The sequence below is a fragment of the Asparagus officinalis genome, chromosome 4, assembly GCF_001876935.1.
Source record: "Asparagus officinalis chromosome 4, Aspof.V1, whole genome shotgun sequence".
NCBI classification, from domain to species: Eukaryota; Viridiplantae; Streptophyta; class Magnoliopsida; order Asparagales; family Asparagaceae; genus Asparagus; species Asparagus officinalis.
The window spans coordinates 56,525,452-56,550,022 of NC_033797.1; the positions used below are offsets into that span (position 1 = coordinate 56,525,452).

The 24,571-nt window shown below is 35.7% G+C and overlaps 3 protein-coding genes across 4 annotated transcripts in view; 1 reads left to right on the forward strand and 2 right to left on the reverse strand.

The window, feature by feature from the left end:
- LOC109837499 ((R)-specific enoyl-CoA hydratase) overlaps positions 1 to 7,101 on the forward strand; it is a 7,342-nt gene extending 241 nt beyond the window's left edge. The window contains 4 exon segments of the mRNA XM_020405767.1: positions 1 to 66; positions 1,787 to 1,902; positions 1,992 to 2,106; positions 6,853 to 7,101. The exon segment at positions 1 to 66 is cut by the window's left edge and continues 10 nt beyond it. Of these exon segments, the coding sequence (XP_020261356.1) occupies positions 1 to 66; positions 1,787 to 1,902; positions 1,992 to 2,088 (279 nt within the window). The 3' untranslated portion in view covers positions 2,089 to 2,106; positions 6,853 to 7,101.
- LOC109837498 lies at positions 4,365 to 5,324 on the reverse strand. The gene is made up of 2 exons (XM_020405766.1): positions 4,632 to 5,324; positions 4,365 to 4,534 (listed from the first exon to the last, which is right to left on the reverse strand). Exons 1-2 carry the CDS (start codon positions 5,314 to 5,316, stop codon positions 4,491 to 4,493), a joined length of 729 nt encoding a protein of 242 aa, XP_020261355.1. The 5' UTR covers positions 5,317 to 5,324; the 3' UTR covers positions 4,365 to 4,490.
- Positions 11,343 to 24,148, reverse strand: LOC109837500. 2 transcript variants are annotated; one of them, XM_020405768.1, is made up of 12 exons: positions 23,736 to 24,147; positions 19,524 to 19,893; positions 19,262 to 19,431; positions 16,770 to 16,843; positions 15,971 to 16,025; positions 15,178 to 15,252; positions 14,968 to 15,041; positions 14,830 to 14,878; positions 13,993 to 14,077; positions 11,908 to 11,964; positions 11,685 to 11,718; positions 11,346 to 11,600 (listed from the first exon to the last, which is right to left on the reverse strand). In XM_020405768.1, exons 2-12 carry the CDS (start codon positions 19,846 to 19,848, stop codon positions 11,555 to 11,557), a joined length of 1,044 nt encoding a protein of 347 aa, XP_020261357.1. In that variant the 5' UTR covers positions 19,849 to 19,893; positions 23,736 to 24,147; the 3' UTR covers positions 11,346 to 11,554. The 2 variants fall into 2 exon arrangements, with proteins under 2 accessions (XP_020261359.1, XP_020261357.1); XM_020405770.1 differs by lacking the exon at positions 15,178 to 15,252 and having other exon boundaries at positions 11,343 to 11,600; positions 23,736 to 24,148.

Consider the following 24,571-nt stretch of genomic DNA (forward strand, 5'->3'; position numbering starts at 1 on the left):
GGCGGCCGCGTCGTTCACGGCCTCCTCGTTGCCTCCCTTTTCCCTTCCCTCATCGCCTCTGCCTTTGTAAGATGTATTATTATTTGCAAATAGATCCCTAGTTCCTGATATCCTGTTGTCCTAAACATATTTTTCATATGCTGGGTAAATAACGCCACTGTGTGAACAAACAACAATTTTGATTTATCTTTCATTGGAATTCTAGGCTTAGTGAATTTCTATAGCAGTTTATGATGGAGTTCAAAACGCTGGTGCGCAACTTTGACCTGTCATTGCATTGAATTGAGCAAGTAAAGGTGCAGTCTTTACGTCATAGATGGAGGCTTTACTTATAAAGGCGAAAAATTTAGTTGCTAGAGATGCACTCTTTATCTTTGTCACCCGTAGTTTAGTTTTGTCTTAAATGGGTTAGTTGCAATAGGGCTGTAACTAGGATACTGATTCTAGTTTGTCATATTCCCACTAGATATTATAATGTGATATATTTCATATGCTGAGAGCATTTAAGATCGCTGTGTAAGAAACCACCGCTATGATATATTTTTCATTGAAATTCTAGTGTTATTATCTGAATGTTTGTTGTGTGTGACTAAAACTAGACATATAGAAATTGCGGATACATGTAAATGTTGAAATAACTGATATTTATTGAAGGATCGCCGAATCCCTGTAGCTTAGTTAATTGGATGTTGGCAGCTAATACAGAAGGATGGAAAATGACATCAGCTCGATCATCATCTTTAATGACAAAGGTAAGTTAGTTTTAAGAATCAATATAGTGACAATAATGTAGTATATTCAAGATTTACCAACTGCTAGTACTGGAGAAGGCCAGAGCCAATTACAGCCACTTTTGTATACTAGCCAAGGCATGTCGAGAATTCATGGATGAACATCAATTTCAGTAGATTTCATGAGATTGTACTTAACATATTTGCTTCGCAAGGATGCACAAGTACACTATGATTTGCTACAGGAAGCAATGTCAGAGATGTGAAATATCCTGTTTTGTACTCTCTTTTAAGAGGACATAAAGGTCATTGTCTGGGCCATGCTAATAAGATCATCAGCACCAAAATGATCTTAGAAAATTCTCTCTGTCTAAGAAATTGCACCTTTGATATATAACAACAGCAAGAGCACCTTCTTGCTTTAATTGATTTCTCTGGACCCCGTGGCCTTTTTTGCGTTTATTTGGTATTTCATTTGTAAGAAGGAAGCTTACCTCAGGTGAAGATCTATAGGAAATCTGCTATCCAACCAGTCTAGACCATTATATATCACATGTTTGTGATTGTGGAGGTCACTGCTCAAGGCATGACATTTTCTTCCCATTACATAAAAAAGTGAGAGCTATTTAGGACATTTATTCTAAAGCAATTTTGGCCTTTGAATCAACCTAAAGCTGCATCGGTACTTGCCTACTGCTTACACTTTATCTATAACAAGATCTTTGCAGTTTCAGAATTTGTGATGTTACCTCACAGATAAAGTGGGCTTATGATCATTTTTAAAATATCTATAAGTTTTTGACTGCTTATTAAGTAGTATCCCACTATTTCCTATTGGGTGTCTAAAATTCTAGTCAACCATATTAGATGAACCTGGTAAATCTTAAATTAGATATCTGTTTAATTTTTTTATTTTTTTATTTAGTTTGTTTCAGTTTGTTTGCGATATCAACAGAAAGTTGTTCATGCCATAGGCATTTCTTTTCCATAATGTTGATAGACCATTCTGTCTTTCTTCAACGCTTATAATGTATTATTTTTTGGTAAAATCATAGCCTGGAGCTGTGTATGCATCTCAGAATCTACAGTTTAAATTGCCAGTATACATTGAGGATGAGGTGCTTGCTGAGGTTCAGGCAACAAGCATTCGTGCAATCAAGGAAAAATACTAGTATATCTCATTGTCATCATAATCATCTATCAGAATTTGAGGAGCATGATTTCCACTAACAACTGACCTACTTTGTGCTTGTATGACAGTGTAAAGTGGTCAACCAAGTGTTATACTAGTAAGGAATCTCTTGTCATTGACGGCGAAGCCACAACCATTCTTCCACAAATAACAATGAGCGAGTGACAACATCTCATATTTCAGGTATGTGATTGTAATATGTAAAGCATCAAATTCTCATTTCCTTTTTTTAATATCAGCCAATAACTCTGACATTGAGTGGGATGATAAGTTCTTTATTTCTTTTCTGCTGTAAAGTAAAGGATCGTGTTCATGTTATGAAATATTCTTCCATATCTTTTGGATTGTGTTCCATTGACACAATCTATTCATCTTTAAGGCTTGAACTACATAGCACTTGGGTGAACTTTTGGGGAGTTTTCCTGGTATGTGAGTTCCTTGTGTGTTTAGGGTTCAGATTTCTTTCTGTGCTAGGCTACGCACATACACGCATGCCTACGGCCACACACGCACACACCCACCGAGCATGTACGTGTGCGTGCAATCATGCATATGCATATCTGCATGTGCAAGCACACGCACACACCCAGACACCCACCAACACATGCATGACGCATGCACACACGCATGCACAACATGGTTGAGCTACTAAATGACCTGCTAAGAGATCTGCTGAGCTCCACCTACTTCGAGCTGAATATTAGGATGAATCACGCCAATAGTGAGCTACTACCTTATACCCATTTTTCCATCCATGCACATGCACATGCTTGTGCGCACACACGCCACATGTAAACACACGCACGCGCGGATATGCCTTTGAAAGTCTAAATATATGTATTGTTGATATCCATATATTGAAATACCTAATTTGCATAATCATCTGTAGAATAATAGCTTCCTAAGAAGGGACACAACATTACTCTATCTTATATGTAACTTTCAAGGTAAATAAGAATTAGAGCTTTGCAAACATGGGAGATGTTTGGGCACTTGTCGCGTTTAAGTGTGTCAGACATGATCTTTTATTAGGGAAATTGTACCACATAAAATAGGTTTGCAAGACTAGCAACCATCCAAGAACCTCATACTACCTAGCAAGTAAATTTGACTTTAGCTGTTAGTTTTTGTATATTTTTCTAACTTAAACTTTTTCTTGTCATTCTATTTCCAGTTGGCAACGTTAGTTTGAAGCACCAGAGTAAAAATAAATTTGCTAGGGATGCTCAAGACTTGGTTAGGTTTCTTGAGAGCTCTGTCAGGGTCGGTCGATAAATTCAACAAAAGCTTGAACAAAACTTAGACTCATTGAAACAAATGAATGACCATAAACTGTGGATTGCTTGGCTTGCTGGGTTTGCGTGACTATCTATAATTCATCAGAGCTTTCTTTTTCACTATTTTATTTTGTATTTTGTGACTTAAATGCCCCTAAAATAGACAGTTTTTTACACAACAATAATACCTTCGGTGAAGTTTTTCCTACAGATTTTGTTTTCATCAAAATGTTTGGGTGACTATCAGAGATTAATCCCTCTCAATCCATGTGCAGTTTTTGTATTTGACAAGTTTAGGTGTGCCTCATATGCCCACTAAGGAAAGAAATTACTAACAGTGTTATCGAGGCGCAAGGCGTAATGCGGAGTGCAAAGGTCCCTTACGCGTACCATGTACAAGGCGCACAACGAGGCGCGCGCCTCACTTAACTGAGGCGCGTAACCCAAACTAATATTTTCCAACATAAGACAAAGAAGCGTATAAACAACATTTTTATAAATTATCACATAAAAAGACTAAGAAATATAATTTCACTTACTAAATCAAGAAAGAGTCTTAATTATCATGCATAACATAAATAAGTTCATATGTTTCCACAAATCATAATGTAAGATAATATCCAACATGAGCAAAAGTCTACGAAATAAAATAAGCAAGTAGCAAAATATCAAAGTTTCTCGTCATCCTCATCATCATCGTCATCCAACTGAAGTGGAATCTCCTCATCCTCAGTTTCCTCCTCTTCTTCATTAAACTCATCTTCATCTTCCGAGTCCAGCTCACTCCTCCTAGATGACGAAGCAATACTACTTGAAGATCCTCAAACCCTAGCAGTAGCGGTAGACCTTAAAGTAGGTCCCTAATTTTCTTCAACTCCAGTTGCTTCACCTACAACACCCCATCTAAGGTCATCCTCCTCATCCACCAAGTCATTTTCCGCATTGTTGCCTTCTCCAAATTGACCTAACAACCACTCGTTGCTTTCATCTATGTCAGTCAACTTGATTGGATCAACAATATCCCTGCAGTCAAATCTTTCCTTCAAAGCTTGATTATATTTGCAATATACTAGATCCTGCAACCTATTGTGATCCAATCTATTCCTCTTCTTGGTGTGTATCTGCAACACATATAAAGTCAAATAATCAAATTCGTACTCGAAATCCTTAATTCTTTAAGCATATGTTTATTCAATTAGATAAAATTAAACATACTTGTTCAAAAGTTCTCTAGTTTCTTTCACACCCAGAGGAGTTACAAGTGAGACTAAGGATCCTTATAGCAAGTTTCTACAGAACCGGAGCTGCTGCACCGTAAGAATCCCACCAATCAGCTGTCAAAATACACAAAGTAATCAATACGAGTATATAATATGTTATTAATTTATTTAACTAAAAAATATGTGTACATAATTAATTGATATATTTTACTTGGAGATTTCTTTTCTCGGTTTCTAATAGCTATAGGCATGCCAAATAGATCCTGTGCTTCTTTGTATAAAGTCAACTCTTGAGAAATTTTATCTTGATCCTGTTGTGGCACAAGCTTTTGAATGACTTCCCAGAGGCCTTTCATGATCTCCTTATCGGCTTGAATGTTAGGGTGGGCATAGAAAAAAATTGGATTAAGGTAAAACACTGCAGCATGCAAAGGATGATGTAACTGAACATTCCATCTCTTATCAATCATCTCAAATACCTCCGAATATTTGCTAGCATCATCACCAAAGGCTTTTGCAATAGCCTCTTTGGCTTTATCCATAGCCTCATAAATAAACCTCATGACCGGCTTCCTCTCGTTATCAACAAGCTTCAAAACATGAACAAGAGGACCCGTGAGCTTGAGAACACGAACAACATTATTCCAAAAGTTAGTCATTTTAACTGTCCTCTCCGCTGCTTTGCCCTTTGGATCTCTTGCCCACTTGTTTTTCATCCACTTTTCGGAGCAAAACATCTTCCTTAGATTATTCTTCTGCTTATGGATGCTTGATAAAGTCAAAAATGAAGTGGCAAACCACGTTGCCGTCGGTCTAAGAAGCTCTCGAGCATTGATTTGATCTCTCATCAACCTCAAAACCCAACCATGTGAATAAATGAAACCCGTCAACTCCATAGCACGACTCAAGGTCATCTTCACGAATGGTAGTTTTCCGATATCCTTAAGCATGAGATTGAGACAATGAGCAGCACACGGTGTCCAGTACATATGAGGATATTCATCCATCAAGTATTTACCTAGAACCCTTAAACAAACATCTCATTAGTATTCAATCATTCAATTTTAAAGAAATTAGAAAGCACATCAATCAATATCAAATAAATTAAATCAAATCTAAAATTCCATACCGGCTAATTTGAGACTAACATGATTATCCGTCACAATTTGCACAACATTCTCTAGCCCTATCTTCTTAATCTCCTCATTTAAGATCTCAAACATCCTCGCACCAGTCTTGATCTCATCGGAAGCATCAATAGAGGAAAGAAAAATTGTTCCGTGAGGAGAGTTCACAAGAAAATTTATCAAAGTCCTTTCCTTCCGATCAGTCCAACCATCCGACATAAAAGAGCATCATTTTTTGACCCAAACCTCCTTATGAGGTTGCATGAGATCGTTAGTTTACTTCTCCTTCTTAAGCAATGGCTCTCGTAATTGATGGAATGTTGGAGGTGGCAAGTTAGGCCCAAAAGCCCCCACTGACTTCAACATAATTCTAAAGGACCTAAGTTGTACGGCATTAAAAGGAATTCCCGCTTGATACCACCAACGGGCAATATCTTGATGCACTTTAACAACTGCATCTTTGTTGAGGCCTTCTTCAATGCTTGTTTGCCGCAATTTTCGCCTTCTATCACTTTGGCTACCTCCAGTTCCGGGTCAAATGAGAGAAATGAATCCATAGGCCCCTTCCTCTTTGTTGAAGATCCCACACTTCCCCTTCCTCTTGTAGATAAGGAAGATGATTTAGAAGTAGAAGTCAATTGCTCCTTTCCCTTGTTCCTAGTTGCTTGTGCTTGTTCTTCAACCTCATCAACTTCATCTATTTCAACCATGTCATCATCTTCAAGATCCGACATGTAATTTTTCAGTGCTTGTTGTCTTCTAATAATTACTTGTTTTTTGTCATATTCCTTAAGCTCATCAACCACATTCGAAGGAACTTTATTGCAAAGGGAAACATTTTTACGTTTCCTCGTCGTTCTAATAAGATGCTCATTTTGCCTTGATATGCCGCCATTGGTGATCTTATTACAATAAATGCACTTGTGCTTGTTGGAATTCCCTTCCTCAACTAGAGAAGTGTACTTCTAAGTCAGATCTTGTCTTCTACCACAATTCGCACTCGCCGATGCCGATGAATACATATTCAAGTTTATTAGTCACCTACACCCAAAATTATGAGAATATCAACTTAAATCATCAAATTATGCTAACTAAAATTTTTAAGTAACAAATAAGATACAAGAAATATGTGTTTTAATTAAAAATGAAATATGTTTTTTAAGTAACAATTAAGTGATTAACAATTAAATATTTACACGTTCATAATTTATTAGTTAGCATGCTAATTACCTATTTTAAGCTCTTTTTTCTAATTATACTAATTACTAAGTTGTTGCTCATTGACTTTGTTTTTCTTTTTTATAGATTATACTTGAGTTAAGTAGCAACAAGCAAGGATGAAGAATCAATCAAATTTTCCAACACAGCTACCAAAATAAATATCCATAATTCATTCATTGAATATGTAATTTGTATATTCATATTGTATATTTTTATTCCTATTTTCTAATGAGATCTTCATATGTAAATGTATATATAACAATTCATTGAACAACAACAATTAATTAAACAGCAGTAGTTAATTGAACAGCAGAAAAAGAAAAAATTAATTCTCAAAGAAAAACAATTAATGGGAAAAAAACTAAAAAAATAAGAAAAATTAAAGAAAAAACAGAAAAATAATTCTCAAATTAAAGAAAAAACTATTTTAAGCTCTTTTTTGTAATTATGAAAAATTGAAAATAAACAACAGTTACTTCATATAAATTATTTTCAAAAATAAAAAAGAAGAAAAAAGAAAAGATAAAAAGAAAAGAGAGAAACTGAGGTGGGTCTGAAAAATAAAAAAGAAAAGAATCGGTGGAATCAGTAGTTGTGGAAAAAGAAAAAAGAAAAGAAAAAACAAAAGAGAAAAACTAAAAATAAAAACTAACCTGCAGCAGAGGCTGCGACGTAGCAGCGTATCTGTATCGCGCGCGGAGTCCGGCAGTGTTGGCAGCGACTCCGGTGGCGTCGAAGGGTCTGGCGGTGGAGTCGGCTCGGCTTGCAAGCAAAGGAGAGCAGAGGGAGGAGTGGAGTCCGCTGCAAGCAAACGTTGGGAAAGAGGATTGAACCCTAAAAATTGGCGTTTAAGTGAAATATGCGGGTCTGACCCAAAACCCGCTTCAATTTAAACTCAAACCCGCTCATCCAAACAAATTCATCTCACTACACTCATCAACTGGGGCACAGTGAGGCGCTGTGCCCGACGGGCGCACCATGCGCATCCGAGGCGCGCCCCAGGCGCGCGCCTTCACATGCTCGCAGCGCCCCGCCTCTGCGTGCGAGGGCGCGTTAGCTGCAGCGTGCAGCGCTTGCGCCTGGGGCGCGCCCCAGGCGATCGCCTTAATAAGCCTGATTACTAAAATGCTTCCTATTATGTTTAAAATCAAACATGTCCTTTTCCATTATTTTATTTATTTATGGTAAATCTGATCATCATGTAGTAGCTTGAAGACACATAAGAGAATAACACAAAGAAAAGCCAGATGCTGGATAAACTTATATTTATGTAGTAAGGCTAGAAGGCCAATTTGGTCCTGTGCTAGGGCTTCGTACTCAAATTGGTCTTCCACTTTTTTTTTCTCAACTTAGTCCATGTATCGCACCTCACTTACAAACTAAGTTCTTTTTTAGCATCAGTTGAAATTGGGTAACTTTTTGTTTAGGACCACATTACCCTCAGGGACATGACAATAGTAGAGGCCCCTGCACTTTGGAAAGATATTATTTGTTTTAGGAAAACTATGGTATCAGTGATCTATTTTGATAGATATAAGATATAACTTTCACATTTTCTCTTCTCCCACACTGATCACATTGACTTGTATCATACAGTAACTGCTTTGACCAAGAGAGTCGCCGACAGAGTAGTCTCATTTAAATAGGGAGCTCATTAAGTTTTGAAATTAACTACAAACCATATTAAGGATATTATGGCCACGGGGGACATTGTTAGTTATGCCTCTTCAACATCATTGACAGTGTGTCGTATGTTATATGAGTCGTTGAATGGAAAAATATTCTCCTTTAGCAGCAATTACATGGGGGCTTTGCAGTTAAGGGTCAAATCAGGCATGTACAGATGCTTGGTAGAAAATGTCATATGGTGAACATTGTAAATGAACAATAAAAAGACATCGTTAACAGAAGTGACATTGTACTCCCCTTTTATGATTGGAATGAATTAGAGGATAACCTAAGGGATGAGAGACCAAACGTGCCTTGGAGGATATGGGATCTGAGAGTAGATCAAGGCTATACTTACTCGAAACTGATTGTCATTAGGAGATCAGCCAACTATCCCTAGTTGTAATTATATGATAGGCATATAAGATCATATTTCTTATACAAATTGAAGTTTTATACAAATTCTAATTAATTTATATATTTTGATGAACATCACCAGCATTATTAATTCTTTTTGAGTTTCATATACTTACAGTTCATGAAAGTACAAACGTATAAGAGAACAAAGCCAAGTCCCTACAAGCTTTAAAAAAAAGGCAATTGCTCACTTGCCAAGTTAGAAACTATATAACACCAGACACATCAAAGACATTTCAAGTAAATGATATATAAAACCACCAAATAATTTAAGAGTTAGGATCAAACTATGTACTGTTACAAGGTAATTTATTGAACAGGAAATCGTTCTTTTTCTAGGAAATGAATTGGGCAGGATAGTATTGTCCTTTCAATTTTTATTTAACGGAATTTTTATCGGAGAGTTAAAATTGGACTAAGTTTACATCAAAGGGTCCATGGACTAAGCACAGAGACCAGTTTGAGTATGAGGCCCTAGTATGGTGACCAAATTGGTCTTTTAGCCTACCTAAATAATATGTACATGATCCATTCACTGCAATTTTCTTCTATTATAAAGGATAGTTCATTTATAGCTGGCAATTAAGGGATATTATTCTAGACTACCGATGCAAATACAAGGTTGAAATCTGTGTTACATGGGTACTTCTATTTGAAGTCATACCCGTACCTGACACTTGTACCTGCACCCGCATCCAAACTTCTTGAATATATGCATATTTTACTTGGGTGTGTACTCAATTATATAATACATGTTTAATTTGAAATACTCATCGTACACTTCTAGGATATAAATCCTACACTTGGCATCCACTTCTTGAAAATCGTTGGACATTCATCGGGTTCGTTTAAGCCCATACCCAGTTCACAACTGATTTAAAAGGTCTGTTTGAATATCTAGTTAATAACGAGTGGTTTTCCAATTTGTAATCTACATACCTAGAAACATAAAAATGTTATAGGATTTTTAATTCTTATAATATGTGAATGCAAAAAACAATATTTATCTCATGTAAATTATTAAGTTTTATTCATGTAAATATACGTATACATGCATATGTATATCTGTCCCCGTATCCTCCCTTTTACAATTTCTTCGGGCCCGTATTGGTACTTGTACCCGGACCCATTTCCGTGTAACTTAGATAGAAACGAGTAAATGGATTGGTGGATGTAAATGGACAATGCTGTTTGCCTATACATAAATGGGATTTGCCTATACGAGTAAGTAGCTTTTTTCGTTTTTTTAATAAATGTTAATACATGTTTGTTACTAGTTCTCTTATATATACATGCATTACAGATATGAGGGATCACTATCCTTTTTTGAGATTAATGTATCATTTCAATTTGCTAGGGATAATTAGCAAGGTATTGAGGTAGGGAAGAGATAAGTGCTTATATCTGAGACTTCGATATCCATAAAAATGCAATAATTGCGGAAAACTGTTGATATCACTTGAAATTAATGGACCTTTTAGTCAATTGTCTCTTCTGATTTTGGTTTATATAAAAGAGAGATGTTTGGGGCCTGTAGTACTATGTTTCTATTGTTTGCATCACGTGTAGTCTAGTTTCTAAGCAAATATGATATTGATTTTGTTGCAGGCTATGACTATATGGCTGTTTTTTTCAAGAACCTTCTTGCTACTGAGTTTTGTCATAGTTCTAACTATCAATAAATGTCATTTTATTTGCGAAAACTTTCAGACTGGTGGAGAGGGTTCCCGTCGTCCAAATCGTACATCTCTAAACATCTTGATAGTCTCTTTTTACAAGTAGATGATCTGAAATTGCAATATCAATTGATTCTTGTTTTTGATGCTCTGTTGGGAGAACGTGGACCTGCGTGCGCCTGCAGATGCTCAGAGGCAGCTCACAGGAAGCCATGCCTGTTCTTCTGCAACAAGTTCTGCGCAACATGCCTCTGCGTTCCTTCAGGTACATGGGGTCACAGGGAAGAATGCCCTTGCTATAACAAATTGGAAGACAACGGAAGGCAAAACCCAAACGTTCTTAAAAAAGAAACATTCATTCATTTGTTTACTGTATCGTATCCTATAGAGGAATGTTATTAGGAAATTAGTGGAATGAATAAATTCCTTTTTGTGGACTGTGGCTACTGTTTTTCTATTTCTTCTGTTCTTTTGCTTTTATAGACTACAAACACAAAACCTACATTTGTTAGTTATTTAATTATATAATTAATCACTAATCTAAACCCTTGAACCCACTCATAGAGGATAGCTTCCAGGTTGGCATTGGGTAGCTATTAGGGTGCTTGTGCTTCCCTCTTCTTATTTTCATCCATACTAGTTTTTTTTTTCTTTTTTATCTTAAAAGAAGCTGAATAAAAGACAAAATAATCCTTGAAATGGCAGAACTCAGCTCTATTCCTAGAATTTAAAAAAACAAAATGGAAGCAAACAAACTACTACCCAGAGATAATAACTGATGTAAGATCACTTCGAAGATCTCATGAACAAATGGAATGAAGAAAAAAAAATGAATTTCCTTCCTTTCAGCAAATGTGTATACCTTATGGAAATATATATATATATATACAATACAAATAAAAGAATGTGAATGCTAGATGAAGTAATCTTATTTACAATAACATTTACACTGAGTTGAGTTGCACCTTTGGATTACATACTGTCCATTTTCCCTGCCAAATGCTTGTTCCACGCCTAAACTATGTTCAAGTCACACAACACTGAAGCTTCGCCTTCTCCGCGAAAATTTCCCTGAGAAACAGAACAGGTGATCAATGGGAAGTCCATTGCAGCATAAATCAATTCCCCTAATTCTTATTTCCAAGATGCCACCACCTTTTCTTCTTCTTAGTTTCCGTGGTGGGAAAATCTGCACACAGAGGTATCATAGAGACCATATAAGAACAAATCGCAGGCAATTTGGGAAAGCTAGTAGCGATGGCAGAAAATGTAACAAATCGGCAACAGCTTAATACAGTTAAGCATGAACACAGGTGAGGAGTGGTGAATACATATTACCATTTTGCTTGAAGGAAAAAGGAATATACTAGAAACTTACCTCCTTCCGGATAGATGGAATTGTAATGCACCTCAGCCCAGAAGCTCAAGAAAATAACTACAGGAGAATAAGGGGGAAAATTTTAATTATATGCATAAAATATTTAAAAAGGTCCCAAGAAACATAGAAACAGGACGTGGTGAGGGTGACAGAAGAGCCATCAGTAACGTAACTAAAAAAGCAACAATATATGTGGCCAAGAGCATGCCCATCAGAAACCAAGGTGAGTATTTCTTGTACGAAACTTTAATGAGGCAGTCCAAAGAGAACGTCGTGATAACAAATGTAATTACCAGGAACGTAGTGAATTTGCTAAATTGTTTTTGCACAAAAGAACTTTTTTTCCCAATCAAAAATTGTCACGGTGTTTTACGTTATTTTGATTGCAAAATATTAGATTCCTATCCACAACATTCCAATTCCGGGAATTGAAACAAATTAGAATTCTCAACGACCTCTCAGAGATACAGAATATTTCCTAGAACAAGTAAATCCTAATGATTTTTGTTTCTGTTGACAAGCATATTACAGTGTCATGAAATGGATCGATTAAAAATCTAGATAGTATTTTCAAGCCAGGATGTCCATTTTTTTTGCTAAATACGGTGTATGCGACTCTTCCTTAAGAACCTGACTAGCCCACAGAATGGTTTTTTCTGGTAAATCAACTTGATCACGGATTCATAAACACAACCATCAAGATTATTTATTTTTTTAGTCAAGTTAGAGCAAATTAAAAACACTTTCAATCAAATCCGTTCTTTCCACAATTGGAATACAGGAGTAGAGTGATTGCCCAAAGTCGGATCACATTGTTCTGATTCAGCTGTTGAACCTGAAAACATGTAGTTCTAACCTAGCTCTGGTCTTTTACTTGAACGACATGAGAAAAACTGAAAGAAGATAAAATACAATAAACAAACAAATGTAGGCTCCTCAGCCATCACTGTATTTAATGCCTAAACTCCAGTTTTCTTTAGTTAGTCTTGGATTGAATATATTGCTGCAAGCCAATACAAGAATTTTTCCATGTACTCCAGAACATATTACTATTGATACCTAAGTAAATTTATTCAAGTTTAAAGGATAGATCTGGTTAATTTGTTAATATATTTACCAGAAGAGCAAGCTTCAACCTTTTAACAACCACTTCACAGTTCACCATTTCAAGATAGTTTTTGAAGTAATTATTCAGAATTTATGTCTACAAAAGGGCACCTCAGTGCAAAAGGCACCTCATTATAGGCCCTTGGAGGGTCAAATTTTTGTACTTGAGGTATGTTTTGCAATATGTTTGGAGCAAGTATTTCAGGATGCTTAAGAATCATTATTCATTTTTTTTTCGTTTGCACTTTCTACAAAGAGCATATTCATCAAAACAAAGCTCTGTCACTACAGTAACTATATGGACTCTAATGTGTAACATGCAGGAAAGAATATGAACTAACAAATTAACAAACCATTGAAAAATACCATGCAGGAAAGAATGTGAGCTACAAACTAGAAGAAGTTGATAACAAATAACATGCAGGAAGGGATGAGACCTACAAATAATACAGGTTGATTATTATCATTGTTAATATTAACTAGTTGTTTCAACATCGGCACTGAGCGTCTAATTTGGAACAGTTTCTACCTAGAAGCATTTTCAATTAAGTTGGCTATTGGATATGTTGCAATCATTGAGTCTCAATGTAAAGGGTTGGAATGATTTTGAATAGGCATAAACTCACAAGAGATTTGTTATACAATACACCTACTGATAAAAAACATCATAGACATGTTTAACAATACATTTCAAGTTGATATAACTATACAATCTCTAATTGGAAGGCATTTATTTAATGATAATAAGAAGGTAGCAAGTACTAAAGTAAGCCTCTGCAAGATAAGCATGTTCTGAACAATAAAGCATCATGTGCTTTTACCAAACATATCAACCAAAGCATAACATAAAAGGACAGTCTCGATTGCACTTGATATGTAGCCTTAGATGCCAATGAACTCACCAATCATCAGAGGGGGAAAAACAGAAAAGTTAAAATGAGGTATAGTTAATGCTGGAAAAAGCCATTTTACACGCACCTCGTTTTGACTTTTGAACATTAGGTAGAATCTCTATGTAGCACGTATCCTTGAATGAAGTCAAGACAAATATTTTGACGCCATACTGTAGAAGAATATATGCACATAAAACTATCAGAAAAGCTTATCGACTTTGGTTCTTGTCAGAAATGCAACAGTATAAGACTAAAAAAAAAGCTATTTCTATAAATATATAATCTTGTTATAATCTGTGTTAAATGTTCTTAATGCGTTACACTACAATGTGAGGGATGTGAAACCCCCATTTATCAAGGTAATGTTGTCCCGCTTTTGGTCAGATTCCTTCATTCACATTACATAATGAAAGTAAGATAGTTGTGGGTTTGCAATCACTCCTAATAGGGCATAACTTCAATAGGACTAAAAGAATTTTGAAACAGTGACAAATATCAAAAATTCAAGAGTATTAAAGTGCAAGTAGATGAGACAAGAAGCTGAAGTTCTATAACCTGCATACTACCATATACATTTCCTAATATTCAACATAATTAAATCCCTCCTGCATGATGATAAGTTTTTGTTAACTGAAGAAAATACAGACATCAGACAAATATTAGAGATAAATATATGGAGGTAAGCTATGATCACAAGGACTGTACTCAAACAGTATTAAATTAATCCATGTGAGTGAAATTCAAGCAAACAGAATTCAACTTTACAAATAACAATTAGGAAATAATTAATTTTACAGGCTTGCATTAACTCAAAAGCTTACGAAAAACCATCATAACTTATCTCAGAGTATAGAAAAAGAAAATGCTAGAAACTATAACTGTTAACGACTAACGAGTCTTCAAAACAAAGAAAGATAATTACTGTATCTGCAGCAGCCTGTAAGGTAACATGATCACCCCATTCCCCATTCCTGTCATTACAGTGAAAATGAGGGGGGAAGTCATTAATTAGGCATAGGAAAATAAATTGTGAATGAAGAACTAGTTGAAATAGTATTACTTGGATATCTTCTTTAAATAGTCATCATAAGCCATTGGAACATATCCTTCGTATATATCAGGGTTAGACTTCAGCTGTGAATCATTACGACAATAGCTTTACTAATAGATTTTCTTAGCATTGTTAACAGTACAAGGGAAACATTTATAGTATAAGTTAAAGCAAAACACTTGGTAGAAAAAAATAAATAAAGCCTCCAGATGGACACACCTGATTGACAATTTGCTGTCTAACAAACTTATGATGCTCAGGGGTGCGGTAAAATTGATCAGATAGTGCTCGGAACTGTAAAATTGCAAAAGAAAGAATACCTAACTGAAAAACTGCAATTTAATATCATGAAAGGCCAGAAACTACAACTTACTCCTACGACAGATCAGAAAAGACAGGCAGGGAGTGAGAGACAATCATATTTGCATCCTCTCAGTCTTTTGCTCTCAAACTATGCATGAGTTATTTTCCTTAGAGAATTTATCTCCATCTCCCAAGAAGTTAGAGATAAGGTTGAAGGTCTATCTACAACACAGTTATATGTCCTATAAGATGCAGCCACATCATGCAGATAACCATTCTATGGTCCATGCAGTTATAAATCCCATTAATAAAAGTATGCCTGAAATCTCAAATATTCCAGCATATGAGAAATAACTATAGCTATCGTGAGATTTTTCTTTTCCCCTTCTTTGATATTCCACTAACTTGTCAATGTCAACGTTCAGTGTGGCAAAAGTCAATCAGATGGACATAATTCATCCATACCAGAATACAAGCCAAAATAACATGAAGACCAAATAGCGAAAAAAAAAACTCTAAGACACACAGAAACCAAAACAATAAAACGTTAACAGAGAACTCAGGATGAACTTGAGGGAGCAGGGAGATGCACAAACTCACCAGAAAGATCGAGAAATACTGAAATCTTCTGTATATTTATGCACATGAAACGATTATCAACTTACCCTTTTTTCCTTTAAAAAAAAGAGATAAACCATCAAAAGCTAACCTGACAGTTACCATCTCCTTGAACCTTGAGCTCGACCAGATCATATAAACACAACCTACAATAGCATACCAAGTTCAGAGATATATATATCTAATATGAAAACCAAAGTGGTGTAGATACAAAGAAAAAGAAAGTCACTAAGAACATAAGTAAGATTCTCCAGTCAAAGGCATTGCAAAAACAGATACTCCATTCAAAAACAAATATTCACTTGTAGCAGAAAATTCAACAGGAAGAAGAACGAACGCAGGGGTATTTACTAAAATGATAAAGAGAGCACTTTTTTATCCAGAAGTTTAACAAGATATAATTTGTAAGCCTAGAAGTTCTGTCCATCTTAGCAGTGACATATACCACTAGTCATATTATGCCAAGGTCATCAACAGTAAAGTTACAGATGAAATTTTATAATCTAGGAGCCATAGCAATGCATTGGTTTTAGGGTTAAAGTTTCATTATTTTATTCTTGGAGATGCTTAGAAGTAAACTTTTACACATTAGAGCAAAATAACAAACTCCATAACATCCTTAAACAAAAATCAGGCTTGGTATGTACCTACATAGGCCTGTGTTACTACCTATAATGGCTTTAGTAACATTAAATATGATAAGAAATTAATAACAGGTGTGTGTGTGTGTGTGTGTGTGTATAGACCAAGTGATAGTCATTCATGGAGTGTGTGTGTGTGTATAGACCAAGTGATAGTCATTCATGGATATGAATCGAAAATGGGACAAAAGAACAACACAAAACATATCTACAATATATACTTGGAGAATGATTTCAAAGAGAGTATACCTATCAAGCAGCCTTTGATGATCAGATGTCGCTTCATCAACAGATGGGATTTCTCGATTGATTCTAGGAACATGCTAAAATGAAAACATTTAAAAAAACTAGTAAGCCATGTTATCCTACTTACTGAAATGTAGATTATATTCAATACAGACTTAGGATTATTCAAATTTAACTGCATAACGAAGGTTAATCATATTCAGAAGTAAACATGAAGTGGCAATGTAACTCTTAATGCATAACGACCAGAGAAGTTCTTAATGGTAACTAAAAATGATGATCAAAGGCAACGATAAGCATGAAACATCCTTAAATATCTCTTCATCTGGAAGAAGCAGGCAAGAAAATCAGTATTTAAAAAACATAAACCATATTTTCAATAAAATGATTCACAAAAATAGCATACAACTTCTATTCAGAACCCCAACAACATTCCCAAGTCTACCATTGCAAACCAGAGTAGCTGATTCTTTTTTTTATATAACTCCAAACTCCAAAACAAAGGAAGCTGTTACAGACAAGGATCATGCTTATAAAATTATGGAAATTTTTCCAGTAGGTTGTTGAAGAAAGACGAGTATCTTTAGGAAACAAATAACATTTATAATGGTTTGTTGACTTATAGAAGACAATATTTGGAACCAGAATTTGGAAAAGGATTAACTTTCACTTAAATACCCTATATTTTCCCCTACATTGCACTTATATACCCTCACTTACTTTTAGCAGAACTTATATACCCTAAAGTTTTAAAACTTTCAATTATGTACCCTCACTTGTTATTGGCAACAGTTATACTCTAAAGCATAGTTGCATTTGCATGAAACCCGGTCCGCTTTAGTTCACAGGACAGTATGGGAGCATGGTATGCTACTAATTAGGAATCGGTATGAGGGGATAGGCTTATATGGTATGCAGGGAACATGGTATGCTTTAGGTTCGGTTCTTAAAAGTATAGAGGTTTGGCAAGAGTCAAATTTAAGAGATACACTAGTTGATATCAGTACTGGTAAAAGAACCTTAACAATCATGTTGCAATTAATTTATGCATTAATTTGCTTAATTTCTCACATTTTTTGTTGTTTATTCTTTTAAAAAAGAGTTATTATATTCCTTCAAATTGTTTGTGACTAATTTTTAATTCTAAATCGGGTCACTAGAGTTGGTGAATCAGGTCATGTTCCATGCGAATCTGGGATGATGGAACCCGATTCGTGGTTCCCTATAGCGTCCTATGTTCCCGACTTCTATGCCCAAATTTTTTTAAAACTTGCACTTAAACACCCAAAATTTTTAAAACTAGCACTTAAACACCCTAATGTTTTTAAAAATATTGAACTTAAATACACTAAGTTGGCATAACTGAGGATGTTTTAAAAATTTTAGGGTATGTAAGTGCAAGTTTTAAAAATGTTAGGGTATATAAGTGCTGCCAAAACAAGTGAGGGTATATAAATACAAGATTTATAAACTTTGGGGTATATAAGTGCTACCAAAAATAAGTTAGGATATATAAGTGCAATATGGGAGATTATAGGGTATTTAAGTGCAAAGCCTTTGGGAAAAGTTATTAAAGAATTGAGTTAACAAAGATAGTTTACGATTTACATAGTAAAGCTTAAACTTTGATATAAACTTTTTTCACATACAATTTGCAAAATAGAAATCTAGTAGATATAGACCTTAACTAAAAACTAGCTCTGAATAACATCCTTGTCTAATCTTGGATGGCTTTTGTAATTATTTTCCTTATGTTGGGACTTCTAGGATTTGGTGTGAATAACTTTATGATGAAAAACACAGGATCTAAATAAACACACAAAGAGCATCACCACAAACACGAAATTTTACGTGGTTCAGCAATGTGCCTACGTCCACAGGAGATGAGCGGAAGTATTCTCTAGTTCATTGAGAAGAAGACACAAAACCTCTCTCTTGCAAATCCTCACAATAATATTAATCTATTTTCTTCTCTCTCGCTTTTTTCTCCTTTCTTTTGATGGCTACTATTTTGCCTTGCCTCAAGCATAAAAACCCTAACCAGAGGGGAAAGCCCGATTTATAAATTTCTGACCATATACGAAAAAACCCCGCCAATGAGCCCATTCGGAATCAATCTGTAGATCTGGAACTCTACGACACTGCGCGGCCACACACTGTCCCTTTCTTTACGCTGAAGCAGCGAGCAGTATAAGCCCTTGCTTCTTCTCTGTTCTGTGACAGTGTGTGGTGACTGCACTGTCCTCAGCCTGAATTTAAACTCAGGCCAGATTTCAACACCTTAAAGAGACCAACTCTAGAGCAAGTGCTTCTTATTGGCCATACATCTAATGCTCAAGAGTATGTCCAGAAGGAATTATTTGAATGGCTATGGAGGAGATAGGGCAAAGATCCCTAATCGTCCACGGGACGATTCAGTTTCATTCATAGGAGGATTATGAGAAATTTGAAAATATTTAACTCCAAAAGGTGTGTCAAGAGCCATATTTACTTACAGGAACAGGGACCATATGATTTAATCTTTTGCCTACTTCACCATCTAATGAGGAAAATTCATCTGTGAGCTCTAACGGAAGGACTTCCCCATCAGATAACTTTTCTCCAGGACTGGGACACGAACTGGAAGGCTCCATATCATTACCAACCTGAGCACCACCCTCATTGCCTGCAAAAATAGACACCCATGACCCATACACAGAGAGGACAGATAAGCTATCTTTATTAGAAAATAAGACAAGTTTCTGCTCCTCTTCCCACCAGTATAAAGATTTCTCATAGGGGGACCAAACCAGTCTTGCGCAAGGACAGATGCTTGCAAATGTTCCTCATCTCCATGAGGATGTCCAGATGATTCTGCAACAGCAACCTGTGAAAATTCTTCTTGCAGAGCATGTGCGATGACTTCATCATTCTCTACTGCAGCATGATCAGTGCCACAATTAACTTCTCTTACATACACTTCACCATGAATATTGCCATCATTTTGTGTAGTAGTTCCACAATAACCAGGCACTGAGGCATCACCAAGAAGTTGATGGAGGCCCCATCTAAAAATATCAGAATCTTGCTCGCACATGATCATCAGCTCTACATACACCCTTCACTTAGAGTCAGACCAATGGAAAACCTGACATGAGAGGTACCGAAATTCCAATGTTATTATGACACTCTAAAAAGTTCCATTGAAGAATCTAAATTTTAAGTTTTAGGGATAAGCATGAAGATGTGAATGCCAGATAAATTCTTGTGGTAAAGAATAACTTGCACCAAAAACATGGGAAAATGCATGGAGCTCTCAACAGTTCTTTTGTAAAAATAGATACAACTAAAAACACTTGAACTATGTAGAAATGATCAAAGGACCAGTAGAAGAAAAAAAATCTTCAGCATGTATCTTAAAAATACAAATTTTCATCTTATTTATCCTTTTAAAAGTCCAGTCACAGGCAGTAATTTGATTTAAGGATAGTCAACCACCACAAGAGGCCAGTACAATTGTCATGATGGAGTGTAAATTAATGATTTGAACAAAACATAAATTTACTAATATAAAACAAAACATAAATTTACTAATATAAATTAATAAAAATCTGTTAAGTAACACAACAACTGAGCAGAAAATTATTTTTCTTTAGATATACCTCCAAAAATCTTGCATATTTAACCATTTTTACTTCCATACATTTCCTTAAAATGTTCAAGCTGTACTAATCCCTCATATCCTCCCTTAATGCTAGTACATATCCATAGACAATTCAACCTTCCAAGTTTAGGTTTGACACAAATGTTAGTTCTCCCCTTCTTACCATATCCACAACACAAACCCCCCCCACCCCCACCCCCCCACCCCAAAAAAAAAAGCACCCCAAAACATAACCCACCAAAAGCACACCTCCTCTCTTCTCCCTCCAGTCCTCTTCATTACAGAAGTTAACCAACTCCATTCGTCCTTCAATTGGGACATACCCCCAACCCCAAGGACTGTATCCTGTAACTACTATAGTCTCTTAACCTATCTCCATACCTCTTTTTCTTATACGGAACTTCCTCTTTGAATCCTGTCTCAAAAATCTCAACCTAGTTCAAGCTAAACAAATTCAGATGAGGAAAGTAGAAAGGGAGAGTGTTATTAAGAGAAGCCCATTTCAAGTCAAATAAATCAGATTAAAAAGTAGAAGAGAGAATATTACCAAGAAAAATACGACAATAGGACTCAGAATGATGGGCGCTGAATCTTGAATTTGCAATTTTGGCATTGAAGAAAAGAAATTTTAATTAGAGAATCTTCTCTTTTGATTGCACATTCAAAACATAGTGAAGACAGAGAGAAAGGAGGTGCAGATGGGTATCCAGATATCTTCAAACCATCTGGGAGGACACATATATTATAGAAAGTAACATCCAGGAGGGAGGAGGGAGGAATGAGGATGAGGAGGAGGAGGTGATCTTAAAAATTGTGACAAATAAACTTAAAAAGATGATTGATAGCAAAAAACATGATTCACTACAAAATTCCCAGGCAACAGATTCTAGATTGATGATGTTTTCAGCATTAACATCTGACAAACACGGATATGTGCAAAAGTTGAGGCCCCCAGATGTGAACATGTACTACAGGAATCACCATATAAGCTATACAGTTGGATGTTGCAGTTACGAATCTTAGATCAAATAGAGGGATTATGAGACCAATGATAACAGAGGTAGTAAGCTTACAAACCTAAGTTCCTGCCCAAGACATAGATTATGAAACACATGACCTGAAAAAAATTCCATAAACTTGCCATCTCATTTTGTTAATCTTCTCATTCTTGAAAGAGAATATTCGAAGAAACAGAAAAAGAAACCTAGACATACCATAATTCTAGCATTTCCTCAAACAATCACAAGACAACACTTAATGAAAAGCCAAAGCAGCCAACAAGACCCAGGACCATAATCAACTAAGAGGCATTCAATTGCGCAAGGCTCCTTCACGTTATGGTTGATTAATGTAAGAACCTAGACGCAGAAAAGCAGGCGACCTAAAGAAACTATAAATTTTCACTTACCGTCATATTGTAATATATAAGAATCGAGATATATTGTTTCTTTTGATTAATATTAGAAGATGAAATGTCAAATTTGAAACAGCTCTTTCTAAGTCCGACCCACTTCTAAAGCATCTTCAGTTTCCTTACTAGGCAAATCTTGTTGCAAAGGCCAGTCAGTGCTCCTTGGAACATATAGGGTTTATAAACCTCAATGTTGCCGGATCCTATGGTTCAATAGCACAGGTAAGAGAGTATGATTTGAGGAATAACTATAACAGTATTCTAATCCCTAAAAACGCACAACCCGCAACCCTGGCTACCAATCTCAGTAACTTAATTTCATTGAGTTGGAAAAAAATACATCTAATGGAAATGGCAACACAATTATTAGATAAATTTCTTGTCATGTGCAGGTCGTAATTGACGAGAGAAATCTATTATCAATCTTATCTCTCATACTCAAAATGTTATGGTACTCTATCATTAATCTTTTACAGGAAAGCCTATCTACCTAAACATTATGTAAATCTCACCCGTATAACTAAATAAGCTTCCAATTCATGATATTGGAAGTTCAAAATGTAATGATATTCTTTAGATGGATAGTGAAATAAAACTGAGCCTGCTCATCTCGAAGCATGTTAATATGTCATGCAACAATAAGAAAGAACTTTTTCCTTGCAAGCAGAGTCACAGTTATCATTTCCCCTTCACTTCCTCAAATAAATTCGTTTTCCTCGAGAAATATCAATTACTGATTCAAATTGAATGCACCAAATGACGACAATCATCATCCTGAATGTAATGTACTTTTAACCTCTTTGTGCATATAACAGAACTACTACTCCTGTTTTCTTTAAGAGACATAAGCAACCAGGAAAAAAATCCAGGTCGTGCCACTGTGAACAGACTCAAACTCACCTAAGTTCTCATCTACTCTTGTTGTTCGGGAAGTCGGACTTCAGCATACGTGTGGTGCCATTTCTCATGTTTTCTTTCCCACAATCCTTTTTCTACCATTTCCATAACCTAATAGTGTAATGAGGAATAGAAATACTATCATTCTCTTTCTTTCTTTTACCAGTCTAACACTATAAATACCTCGCCCAAATTCTTGTATTCTAGATTTTAAACTAATCTCCGTCTTCTAGACCATAACATGCGTGAATCATATCGACAAATGTCGTTTTCAGGTCAAACATTTGTTTCCCTGCAATTTTTTTGTACAAGTGCTCGTAGTTTTGATGTCATAATTTTCAAAGTTTTTTTTAAGGCTAATAGTGTACGTCTGTATTTCTTTAAAGATTCCTACATTTTCTATGTTTTATATAGCCTTTCACAACAACAATAACCTTGTATGGGGTCACACCTTTTTGTTCGAAGGGCATCCTTCACTTAAGGGCCAAGTCATGCAGAACATGCCATCACGTTTAATATATTAACTTGAAACACATTAGAGATGTTAGGTGTGCATTGTTTTCTTTCTTAAAATATGGGGGTAAACAAGCAAGATAAACAAAACTTTGGCAATCGTCGCTAAATAATCGCGTGATGCTCTAAGGAGCAGGTACAACTGAATCTACACATCCAATCCGTTAAATATATATATAAAAAACCCTCATTCTCGCTATTATAGTTTTTAAATAAGTAAATAAATAACAGAAAATACACGAACGAAATCTACTTACTTGAAAATAGTAACCAATTTCTGCACGATAAAACTTAACCATGAAACAATTTCTAAAACCAATCGAATCGATCGAATAAACTGCTAAAACGAAAGGGAAAAATCAAGCAATCCAATTCCTCCCAGTTCACGACCATCTAACCCAACAAAACGTAAAAGGAACAACCAAATCGACCTCCGCAACAGAATAATCAAACATAAATCCTAATCAAAACTCGTAAAAAGCTCAGGATCGAGATATGAACTTACTTGAAATCGAAGCAATCGAGAGAGAGAAGCAAACGCACACGGCTCCGAGACTCTGCGGGTTTATTTATATATATATGTGGAGATTTTAAGAGAGAGCCGCGTTCTATTTTTGAATCCTTCGCTTCGTTTTTTATTGGAGCTCTCTCTCTCTCTCTCTCTCTCTCTCTCTTCACGCCTTTCGACTGCCGTCTCTGGCCTTTCTTCGCGATGATCGCCGTTCGTTAGGTCCCGATGTTTGATCTCAGCCGACCGCTTCGTCACGTGGACGGTTATGGAGATCTCTGAAGAATACGGGACGGTGGGTCACGTGTTTGGTTTCTGTTTCCATGCCTCGTCTGCTATGGTGACGTGTTGTGAGTTCAAAGCTCATAAATTTCATGTGGGGCCGAATAAATATTACTTGTACTATTATTCTCGTACTATCAAAATTTTATGGGAAAATTTTATTATTCTTGCCTGCAATTTTATGAGAAAGTGTTTCATTTTTTTTAACAGACTTCAGGTGGCCTCCACAACCGTTTGTGTTATGATATCTTGATTTCTAAGGCCTAGTAGAATCCACTGTGGGTAGAGGTATAAAAAAATGGGACAAATATATCTTTTAGGAAAAAATATAACAAGGATATCCTAAAGATTTAAGTGATAAGATCTCCCTACGTATAAAATTGACAACTTCACCCAACATTTAGAATTTCTTTTTAAACAAGGTCAAATGAAGAGGATATCATAAGAAGAAAGTATTCTAATGGAAACTTCCCATATATAGGAATAAATAACCACTCAAGTGTTATCAACCTTTCGATCATTGAGCTTTGTGATTCATGTATAAAATCAAT